Below are 12,085 nucleotides of genomic sequence, written 5' to 3' on the forward strand. Positions count from 1 at the left end.
AATTTCCAAGAAAGACATAATTTCTTCAACCATTGTCTCATTATGACGTCATCACTTCCTGTGATGACATGTCAACCTAAATATTTTGTCACTAATTAAGTCACTACATATTGATGCTTCTTTGTGCCAAGTTTTGTCACTTAAAACCAAACTGAACAAAAGTTACATCCCGCGGACACTTTATGCCCCCCCATACTTTCAAGGGTCAAAAAAGCCCATACCAAATAGGGTTAATAAGAGCTGCAGTAATTTATGGCCAGATAAATACTCCGTTTACAATTAATCAGAGACAAAGTTAAACTCTAAACTATTTTAGATCATGAGTTACAACATCGAATCATCATGCTTGATGTGGAATCATGCCATTGATCTTTCTAATATAACGTTTCGCTGAAAGTAAAAAACGATAACCACAGCACATATCTCTCAAATTTTGCATTTAAAATATCATCATTTAAAATATAAAATATAAATTTAGAATGTATAAGTAAGCAGTTGTATAAACTAAAAGAGATGAACATTGGGGAACCTATATCCCTTAAAAATACAATACAATTTTAGCACAAACTCTCATTTGTTGCAAGAATACTTCATTCTCTACCGTTCGCACTATCTACAAACTAAAAACTTAACATGGCAAAACATAAACAGGAATACATAGTTTAAGTTAGCTAAACGTTTGCAAGAATCTTATCATGCAACATAGACACCTTAGCCAGCTACAGCTACTCATCCCAATGGCCTCCAATGTAACTAGCAGTAAGAGAAGTGTTCAGTGTAAAAAAAAAGCTGCCACTGTGGAGCCTCGTCTGCGCATGTTCCAAAATTGAGTTCAACTTGACAAGGAATCCCTTGTTCTTCTTTCTAATTCGCACAACATGCCTATCAAGGGTTTCAAGATTTTTTTTGACAAATTTCAACGCGAAGCAAAGCAAAGGTCATTATGGTGTTTCTCTCAGGTGTTTCTCTTGTCAGGACCAGAACATTGTGCTGCACAATACCCAAATAGGTTCTTTGGGTTGCAGTCATCACCACCACAGTTTCAGGATGCCCCTCCAAGAGCTTGGACGACACACATGGAAGCCTCTGCAGTCGTTTCAATCGAGGGATCACCTGTAGATATCTCTGTACCTTTGTACACAAATGTCAAAACTACTCAAAGAAAATACCCAGCTACATCCCGGCCTCCTAAATCTGGTTCCAGGTTTTGTCCTATTACATTATTGGTCACTACACCCATTATGGTTCACGTTTCAAGTCAACCCTTATCTTCTCACCTTAACAGAGCCCTACTGGATTTTATTATTCCTAATTTTACTTTTGGATTTAGGTTAGGATTTAATAACATCAACCGCTGCTGTCAGAAACAATAAGTCTTTTCCTTGTCTTAGTGTACATCAAGAACTTAAAATAATACATTGATGATTTTATCATTATCCACCTTTCCAAACTACCCTGTGAGTTTTTTGTTGACACAATTATAAAAGTATTTTCATTACTTGGAGTTCCACTGGCCCCTGGAAAATTTATTAGTTCAGTAATTACTTACCTTAGCAACGAAAGATTAGGCTTCCTAAGGAAAAGTTAAGTAAGCTTATGTCTACGTTACTAAAGTGGAGATCCAGCACCATACATGATTCGTTGTCATCTTTGGATCCCTTTTCTTTGCTTACAAGGTAGTCAAATGCGGTCGAGTTTTTCTGCGACGTTTGATTGATTTGTCCTCCAAGGTGATCAATTGCATCATCACATTTCTCTATCGGTCGAAGCAAGGAAAGACATTCATTGGTGGCTTGAATGTTTGCCATCCTGGAATTGGATGGCATTATTCCAGTTTGATACTATTTTGTATAATAAGGCCTGAACTATATACAGACGCATCAGAATTGGGCCTTGGAGGATATTATGATGGTCGGTAGTTTTTGTTACCCATTTACTTGCAGCACCATTATAGTATCAGTTTTTGTGAGCTATTAGCCATTGTGGTTGCCACATCTTGCTGGGGTGAAAATTGGGGCAACAAAGAAGCTGTCTTACGCACAGACAATGAAGCCATTTTTAACATTTGGCAAACAGGGTCATGTAAATGCAAGCACACCATGTCTTTGATTCGAAAATTGTTCTTTTCACTGCCCAGCGAAATATCAATCTTTTATTGTTTCACATAGCTGGGAGTTCCAACTACGCTGATCTATTTTCTTGATATCTGGTCACAAAGTTCAAAGCCATATGCACAAAAACAGATGTAGCTCTCACACTTATCCCAATATCAGAGTTCTTTGAAACGTTATTTTTTATTACTTTAGCACATTCACCTAATACCAAGTCTACATACATATCCGAAATTCACAGGTTTTGTAATCAATGTTTCCATTAAAAGAGCTTCCCTGCAACTTTTCGTTTCTTTCCTGGCTGGACGAGGAAAATTTTCTACAATCAAAGTGTATTTGTGTGGTATCCAGTACCAAAGTAATGGTTGCGGTTACAATGGAACAATTGTTTTATGTCTTGCGAGGTATTTGATGTTGTCACCCTTAAACAGTCAGTCGTAGGTTGCCCATCACTCCTGCTCATCTTAATGAAATGTTGATATTTATAAACCAAGTCCCAGGTTTCTCATCATGATGAAGCCTTGTGGAAATGTCGCCTTTTGCTTGTCCACTCAATTCCTCGTTTAATCCAGCAATCTATCTGGCACTTTCTGATATTACTTTTTCCCTGTGGGAGAGTTGCCTGTTTGCTTATTAAAGCATCCAAAAATAGATCCCTTATGGAAAAGAATCAACATCCGACGGGCTAACATTGGAGGAAATTTATGTCCTGCTAATGAAGTTAGACAATACTTACTGCTTTAGGGTGGCAAACATGGTCCTTTGTTTGTACTGTCTAATGTTGATTTTGTCATATGGAAATACGTTTTAGCTTGTTTAAATCTTACAATTTGGACCTGAATACACATACTATTCGGAGCGGTGGTGCCTCTGTAGCAACCTCGTGCAGTATTTCAGAATCCGTCATTAAAATTCTTGGTAGGTGGTCTAGTGACTATAAACTATACGTGCATGTCTCCAACAATGTTTTGCTAGAATGGAGCGGTAGTATGACACGCCTTAATGGTGTTACTGAATTATGGGACACACAATTCCTGTAACCTTGTGTATGTTTCTATTTGTGTGGTATTTCTATGATGCTGTTGTAGTTATGTACGGAAGTTACGGGTGTCATTGTTATGACATTGTACTTATGTAGGGAAGTTGTATATATTTAGTACATGGTTCTATTCGTGCCCTGGGTGATTTTTGTGAAAGTTGTTATCTTTACTACCATATTTGACTTTCTAATACTGTGGATCAGCATGGATATAAATCTCCACCTGTCATCCTGTCCAATTGCTTTAGCTACACGGTTTCCTTGAGGTGATTAAATTTGTTTTTGCTTTAGTCCAATGGTGGTAGCAATTGGCCTACTTTAATTTAACTTAAAAAGAGATAAAATATGCTGGACTGCCTTCGTCAGCCTGCGTTTTGTGATGTTTGCGAACTCATGATAGAAGGGCAATTTTACACAAGTAGTTGTAAAAAAGAGAGAAATGAAACAATGGGAAGTTGTAAAAATATGAGAAAAGGAAAAAATTGCGACAAAGTAACAAGTTGTTTAAGACAAGATAAGTAAGTGTAATGACTCGTGACGCTTCATGAGATTAGAATAGGTGTCGACTGAAAGATTTTATATAAAAATGGTTCATTTTTTAGATAGTTATCTTGATAGGAAATTTAAGGAATTTTGACATTTAGGAACTAGAATCCTGGCTGTTAGCTATGGAAATTATTAATACCACACAATGCTTACAGCTAAGTATAATGGGGGTGAACAAAACAATGAATCAGTAAGGATAGCAATGTAAATAATAAAAAGACCAGTAAGAATAATGCCTGACATATTTTCCTTTGCTATATTAACAAAATTCTCTTTAAAAACGAGCTCGTTGGCGATTCACAAATCTTTGTGAATCGCCAACGAGCCAAATCAGAATCGAAATTGTAAACATTATGCTAAGAAAAATGCGCTAAAATATTTTTTCTGGAGAAGAATAAAAAAAAACCATGTTTTTACTTTAAACTTTTGTCGCTCATCCTACTTCGCGATGGCATATTATATGGAAATTTAATAGTCGCTTGTCCACTAGGATCGCTTAAGCCCGAGCGACCGGCTGGGTTCTTTGCACCCGTTCTAAGAACATGGTATCCGAGCTGTGATCGTACAAGTTACAAATCAAATGCGTCCGAGGTTATTTATACAACTTCAAAGTTCTTGAATTGTATGCAAAGAAGAATGGGTTGGCCCCATTCCAACAAGAAAAGAAAGGATTTCGAAGAGAAGATGGCAGAAGATGGACCTGCGAGCAAAAAGTCAAAGAAGCATCCAGTTATGGAATTAAACGAGAGGTTTCCCTCAATCGAATATTTATTTGTTCAAGCAGGTAGCTACGGTCTTATTATCTTACCTTATTGTCTTAATAAATTACATATATACTTGAATGGAACTTATGTGGACCAAGTTGCAATGTAGCTACCTATTAGCATAATTTTAGTTAGCGGTTCAGGATAGGGAGCTAGTTAGCTAGCTACCTTACTCTAGACATTTTTCCACGTTTTTAATTTAATCTCAGGAATCACTAGTTTGAAAGACCTGTGAAACAACCAACTTAATCAGAAAAACAATGGGAAAGATATACCTATATGATTTGGGAGACTTTGATGACTTTTCGGCATTGTGTAGGGGGGGGGGACTTTTAAATATGCTGTTATATATATACAGTATAATAGATGGATTGCGGCGTGACGTAATGTTTTGATTTTGCATGCAGAATGAACATGCGCATGCATGTGCACAGGCAAAAAATATAAACAACAGACTGCAACGATCAATAATATTAAGTGTAAAAAAAACAACCTACTGTAAAGTTGGTAATGTCTGGTCTTAAACAGAGAAGATAATAGTTAAGAAAAAATAATTCAAATTCAGTGATGATTCATTCCGTGCTTAGCTCTCGTTGAGGTCGGACGTATCTAAAACGCTCCGGTCTTGGCGCGCTAAGTCGAAGAAAGAAAAAAGAAGACTAAAGCTTGAAGAGCTCCTGCTTTGACAGCTAAGTCCTTTTTGATTTATTATATATTGTACTGCCTTCTTTACTTCATTTATATCTTTTCATTTCTTTAATTTGTTGTTTTGTAAGTTTTTAAATTATTGTTTTTGTTAATAAATTGTTTTTATCCCAGTCAGTTTTTTATCCATCTATCATCTAATATGGTAGCTTTGCTGTGTTGTGGGTTCCTGCTGCTCCTTCTGTGTAACATCATAAGGAAATGGGCTTGCCTCAGATCCTTCAAACATAGTTTTGGAAGAGCACATAACCGTAGAATGATCTCTCTACGACTTAAAAATAACTTTACTCAGGTAGAAAACCCCACATTTACGCTAAAACTGATTTTTGTGTTCGTTGTATTTTTGAGCAATACAAAACCTTCGTTCAAAAGTAGCTCACCCAACAACAACGAAATGAGTCGACTAGATAAGAGTTTCTTTTCTATCTCTTCACTTGATGAAAGCCAGCTCACTCTCCAATTAAAATTAATGGCTTTATCAAAACTTTAGCCAAGCAGGCACAAGTATTTCTATTTTTTAATCCCCTTGTCAGGGGACATCTGCCTCAACCCAGGTCCTGTTAAGTATCCCTGTTCTTCATGCTTAAAACCTGTGGCCAAAACACACAAAGCACTTTCTTGTGACAAGTGTGGATTATGGGCTCATAAAAAATGTGAGCGTATTTCTGATAAAAAATATCAACAATTTATGAAGACTCCTAAAGATAAACTGTTTTTCGTTTGCAGTCCCTGTCTTTCTCGTAATTTGCCCTTTCCTAATGAGGAGTCATTTGGTGACGAAATTCCGGACAACATCAATATTACTATTGATGAAAACTTTGATTTTGAGGCAATCAGAAATGGTAAGGGCTTAAAAATGGCCCATCTCAACATTAATGGTCTGTCATCCAAACTAGACTATGTTAAACTTCTGCTACATCAAACAAAACTTGATGTATTCTCCATCTGTGAAACCAAAATTGATGACACCATCACTGACAATGACGTTAAAATTGATGGCTATGTTTGTTATAGGAATAATCGGAATAGACGAGGTGGCGGTGTTCTAATTTTTGTTAATGAAAACTTGGATAGCCACCTTTTGAAACATCTTTACTTCGAAAATGTTGAATCACTATGGGTGAAAGTGTGCCTGAAAAAAACTAAACCTATTTACGTGTGTGGGGTTTACAGGCCACCTGGAGGTAGTGATTTGCAGAGTACCGAAAACCTGTGTAAGCATTTTAAACAGTGTTTTAACAAGCTCTCAAAAGAAAAAGAAGTTTTTATCTTGGGAGATTTTAACTGTAACATGCTTTCAAAATATGCTCTTTTCTCCAAAATAAAGGAATTATGCTCCACTCTTTTCCTAAAACAACATATTACGGAGCCTCGTGTTACTGAAAATAGTAGCACTCTTATAGACTTGATACTCTCTAACAGTTCTTGTATTTCTAAAACTGGTGTCATGGATTTAGGCATCAGTGATCACAATTTAGTTTATGTGATCAGAAAATTCAAAAGGCCAAAATTTGAACCTAAAACATGCAAGGTTCGTAGCTATAAGAACTTCAGTGAAGAGGCTTTTCTGAAGGACCTCAGGAATTTAGACTGGTCATATTTTAATAATTATGATGACCTTGATGAAGCATGTGAGAAACTGAATAAAAATGTTAAAACAGTGGCTGACAAACATGCCCCTTTCAAAACACATAGATTTTCTGGCCGTGTTGAGGCATGGGTCACTGATGAATTAATAATAGCCATCAAAGAAAGAGACTTCTTGAAACGGAAAGCATCAAAAATAAAAAGACTGGGAAGCTTTCAAACAAAAAAGGAACCAGGTAATAGGTCTCAAAAATCGACTTAAAAACGAGTACTATATTGACGTTTTGCAGGACTTTTAAAAAGGGCCAAAACAACTTTGGAAAACCCTAAAAAAACTGGTTCCTGATAAGTCAGTCAATACTACCTCGATAAAACGAGTAGTCCAAAACGATGGTACAGAAACTTCTCACCCAAAAGAAATTTCCAACACATTCAATTCATTTTTTGTCAGTGTTGGTGCCAAACTAGCCTCTAAATTTTCTTCTGACACTACTAATGTTAATCCACCTGTTAGCGGACACGATTTTCGGTGGGCTCGTATTGAGACCAAAAGTGTCGAAAAAATAATTGGTTTACTAAAACTTAATAAAGCTACAGGCTTGGACGGAATTGGTTCACGACTTTTAAAAGCAGGTTCGTCAGTTTTAAGTATTTATTTATCAAGTCTTTTCAACAAATCTTTATTTACTGGTTATGTACCTAAATGTTGGAAGACTAAAAGGGTCTCGCCTATTTTTAAAAGTGGCAATAAAACAGATCCTACTAATTATCGGCCTATCTCCATTTTGCCAATTCATATGAAAATTTTTGAAAAGTTAGTGCATGAGCAAATGTCTCATTTTATTTCTGAGCACAACTTCCTGAATGACAGACAGTCCGGATTTCGAAAACTCTTTTCCACAGAAACTGCAGTAGTCGATGTCTCTGATTTTATTCTTACTGAGCTCGACCAACATAACTTTGTTTGTGCTGTGCTCATTGACCTTAAAAAAGCTTTTGGCACTGTTGATCATAAAATTTTGTTAAAAAAACTATGGTGTTTTGGCATCAGAGATGCTGCCTTTGACTGGTTCGAGTCCTACTTAACGGGCCGAATGCAGCTGACTCTTGTAAACGACACAGGATCAGATCTGCTTCATGAAGATGCTTTTGGGGTCCCGCAGAGATCTGTGTTGGGGCCCCTGCTCTTTTTTTTGTATATTGATGACTTAAAATCTGTCATCAATTCAAACTACCACCATCTATATGCAGATGATACAATAATTATTTCGTCTCATAAAAACTTGATTACCCTTGTCTCCCAGGTCGAGTTAGAACTTTCGCAAGTCGACCTCTGGCTGAATAATAACAAAATGACTATTAATACGGACAAAACTGAAACAATCTTTTTCGGCAACCACAGCCAGTTAAAAAAAGTTGAGAACAAAACTATCAACTATATGGGTATTCCTTTGAAGGGGAGCGAAAAAGTTAAATATCTTGGGGTAACATTTGATCAAAAAATGCAATGGGAAAAGCACATTATTGACATAAATAGAAAAATACTAATTAAATATTCTAAAATTAGAACCATTGCATCCTGTTTAACACCTCACACAAAAAACCTTTTAATTAATGCACTTGTCATGCCATATTTCAACTACTGCTCCTCGGCATGGGCTTGTGCCACCCAAGGTAGATTGGGAAAACTAGAAAAACGATTAAAATGTGTCCGTACCTTTCTTGGGAAAGAGAGGGAATATTCAATGAATAATTTACTCATCAAAAACGATGCCATATTAGTTTTCAAAGCCATGAATCACATTGCTCCTGATTACATGCGCTCAAAATTCCTTTTGACAAAAAACTGTCATAATCATCAAACAGGAGGAGCTTCAAAAAACAGGTTCACACTTCCCTTGGTCAACACGGAATTTGGCAAAAAAGCCTTCCCATTTAGAGCTGCAAAAGTGTGGAATAATCTTCCAGACCAAGTGACCTGTGATGGAAGTCTGCTTTCGTTTAAGACTTCCATCTCTAATGTATTTGGCAAATTCTAATGGAGATCACTTTTTAACTTTTTAATTTTTGTTTTTTATTCTTTTTCTTTTCAATTTTCACAGATTATAAATGTTACTCTGTTTGATTGAGCTGAGGCAGTCTAAGGTTTATCATTTTTTGTTTCTTTTTTGTTCTAGTGGCCCCCAGTGGAAACAATCCACTAACTATAGGTTTTTGTGATTTTCTGGGCTAGCCACTTTAAATATTTATTATTATTATTATTATTATTATTATTATTATTATTATTATTATTATTATTATTATTATTATTATTATTATTATTATTATTATTATTATTATTATTATTATTATTATTATTATTATTATTATTAGTATTATTATTATTAGTATTATTATTAGTATTATTATTATTAGTATTATTATTATTATTATTATTATTATTATTAGTATTATTATTATTAGTATTATTATTATTAGTATTATTATTATTATTATTATTAGTATTATTATTATTATTATTATTATTATTATTATTATTATTATTATTATTATTATTATTATTATTATTATTATTATTATTATTATTATTATTATTTATTATTATTTATTATTATTATCCGTCTTGGTCGGACACTTTTAGATCTCAGAAATTATTGAATAGTCCTGTGTTTTTTAATCCACGAGCATAACCAACCTGTTTAACCTAGCTAATTCACTGACTCCTGACTTAGTTAAAATAACTACGTAGACATAAATCTGTTTCGCCTGGCCCTTCGTCGTTGGTAACCAGGTCTTACACAAGAAATCCAGCCATGCGATTCTTAACTAATGCGGAGGTGAACGCCGACGGAGCACGGATAAAGGAAGTCTGCAAAACTGCACTTACAGGCGGAATAGACATTTTATCATGGATTTAATTGTAGATAATTTCTTCATTTGACAAAATAATTGGAAACAATAGCAGGTCCGAATTTAATGGATTTTTTCTTTATGCCTGTAAAAACGAAACCCATGGGCGGTATAAATTTTTCTGTAAAAACTTTGTTAAAGTGTAGCTGATCTTTCTGAATGAATTTTGAAGTTTTATTTAAGCCACGTGGATAAAGATTTTTTTTTAATTTGAAAACAAAGCATATTTTTTGCCTATTTGCTTGTGATGACCTGAAAAATAAACAATAAATATGAAAATGACAGTATAGTCATGCATACTATTTCGGACATATAGAAAAGGAAGTTAAGATTGAGAGAGTCGCTATACCAGTAGACGCTCGATCATCGTGTTTGGGGTTCACGATTTAAAACGTCCCCCACTTTTCTACCGCAAAATAATTGCGCAGCAAAAATAACCATGGAGCCCGTATCGCAGGCGTAACATTCTTTGCATATGCGTTTCACATCGCAGGCGTTACTTGATTTACACGTGCGAATCAACGCACACCTACTCAAATATTCCTGAAAAAGACTGACTTATCTATTAGTATGCTAGCGTATGCAGTCCTAATTACGTAATTATCTAAACAAACAGCTCTAGTAATGATCTGGCAACTCTGCTTGCCGCATAACTTCATGGTTTTGACTATAAGTTATCCCTAGAAAAGACTGCAAAAATGCAGTGAACAAGGTCGAGCAAAAAAGATATCGACTAAAACGTCTTATTTCTGTAATTTATGTCTTAATTCCGTGATGTTTTTTTTCTGATGTAAGATCCACTGGAATTATTTCTAAAGTCTTTTTATGATTAAAATGGTTGCAATACTTGGCGACTTGTCTTAGATGGAGTTAGTAGCTGCTTTAAGCATCGCCATGTACGTTTTTCTGATTCTAAAAAAAACTAACATGACATTAGGAAAACTTGGTGAAGCAAATTACCAATGCAGGCCATTCATTGAAACAAGTGTGATCTCACGCGCACTCACTCGCACAGTCATAAAAAGATTTACGAGTGCTTTTTATCGCACTTGTGAATTTTTTCTTTTTCTGAAATATTATTGAGCGATGAAAAAGGCTATTATGCTGATTACATAACATTCATTTCTTTGTGATTGATTTGTTTAAAAAGTATAGAGAACTTTAAAGTCAGACCCTTTCCTTCATGCCGACACTCTTATGCTCGGCTGGTGCATTACACTGAGACTCAAATGAAAGACGGAAGACCATTTGGAAGCATGCTACAAGTCGGTCCGACCTTCATCGTCACAGAATACTGCGAGAAGCGTGCCCACCCATGCAAGTTAAATATAACCAGAACATGGGAGAGGTTAGGTGTCCTGTATCTTAATACAGCTTTCGGACGAATGATTTCGTGATGTAATACCAAAGAAAAAACATGTTGAATAAAGTTTAAAAAATCTTTCTAAAAGGGGAAAGAAATATATTTAATGCCAAAAACATATAGCGAATCTGCCAACACATCATCGCGTTCAACAGTGTTTCAACCTTGCACTTGTGGTTAATACGTTTTAAAAAATTCATTTCTATACAGCTTAAATAACATATAACGTTACGGTAAACAAAAAATAGTTAAGTGTGAATCACACTTGCAAATATTAACATCGCACTTGTAAATTTTGCTTACGAGTGCGATTTTTCGCACACCATAGCACTCGTAATTTTTTAGCGGGTGCTTTTCGTAGCTCTGGCATAGTTTTATTCAAGAAATGGCCTGCCAAAGCGGATCTGTGAAGGAGAGCAAAGTAAATATTTCTTAAAAATGATATCCAGCCTGTCTAGTTTCTTAATAATATAGGTTTGTTTGGTATTTAATGAATGATTACAAAGATAACAATAGATTGAAATGTCCCAGCAATGTTTAGAGTGTGTTGTGTAAAGTGCCTGTGAAAATAGTAATATGGTATATCATAGATATAAGGCTCAGGATATCATGTCAAGGCCATCTGTTCTTGCCAGAGGAAAAAGAAAGTAACTGAGAAAGGTGAAATCACATGTTAGGTGGGGTCTATCACATGTGCAATAAAATTGAACAGATAATAAGTATATCTCACAATGTGTCACAATTGGAACCAACCTTGTAACTGTACAAAGTTTCTTATATATAAGGTCAATACATTAGTCATATTCCTAAACCACATTAGAATGGGGGAGGGGCAACACAAAACAAAACAAAGAAGATAAGAACAAAAAGCAGGTGGGGCCAAGACTTCCTGTCCACACTGATCATACTCAAAGAGGGTAAACAAACATGGTACCCCCAGCTGCATACTACATATATAAATATACTAAAGCATATGTGTTATAACTTCATGTGAGCCATCTCACACTCACCCCTGCTTTAAAAGAGGGTTTGGATGTTTTCAATGATTTAACGAAGCTTG

The 12,085-nt window shown here is 35.3% G+C and overlaps 1 protein-coding gene across 1 annotated transcript in view; it reads left to right on the forward strand.

Annotated features, from left to right (window-relative positions):
• Positions 1 to 3,495: 3,495 nt before the first annotated feature.
• LOC130648270 (double-stranded RNA-specific editase 1-like) overlaps positions 3,496 to 12,085 on the forward strand; it is a 29,038-nt gene continuing 20,448 nt past the window's right edge. The window contains exons 1-3 of the mRNA XM_057454310.1: positions 3,496 to 3,642; positions 3,795 to 3,855; positions 4,058 to 4,480. Of these exons, the coding sequence (XP_057310293.1) occupies positions 3,496 to 3,642; positions 3,795 to 3,855; positions 4,058 to 4,480 (631 nt within the window). The remainder of the gene's footprint in view (positions 3,643 to 3,794; positions 3,856 to 4,057; positions 4,481 to 12,085) is intronic.

Source organism: Hydractinia symbiolongicarpus, chromosome 6, assembly GCF_029227915.1.
Source record: "Hydractinia symbiolongicarpus strain clone_291-10 chromosome 6, HSymV2.1, whole genome shotgun sequence".
NCBI classification, from domain to species: Eukaryota; Metazoa; Cnidaria; class Hydrozoa; order Anthoathecata; family Hydractiniidae; genus Hydractinia; species Hydractinia symbiolongicarpus.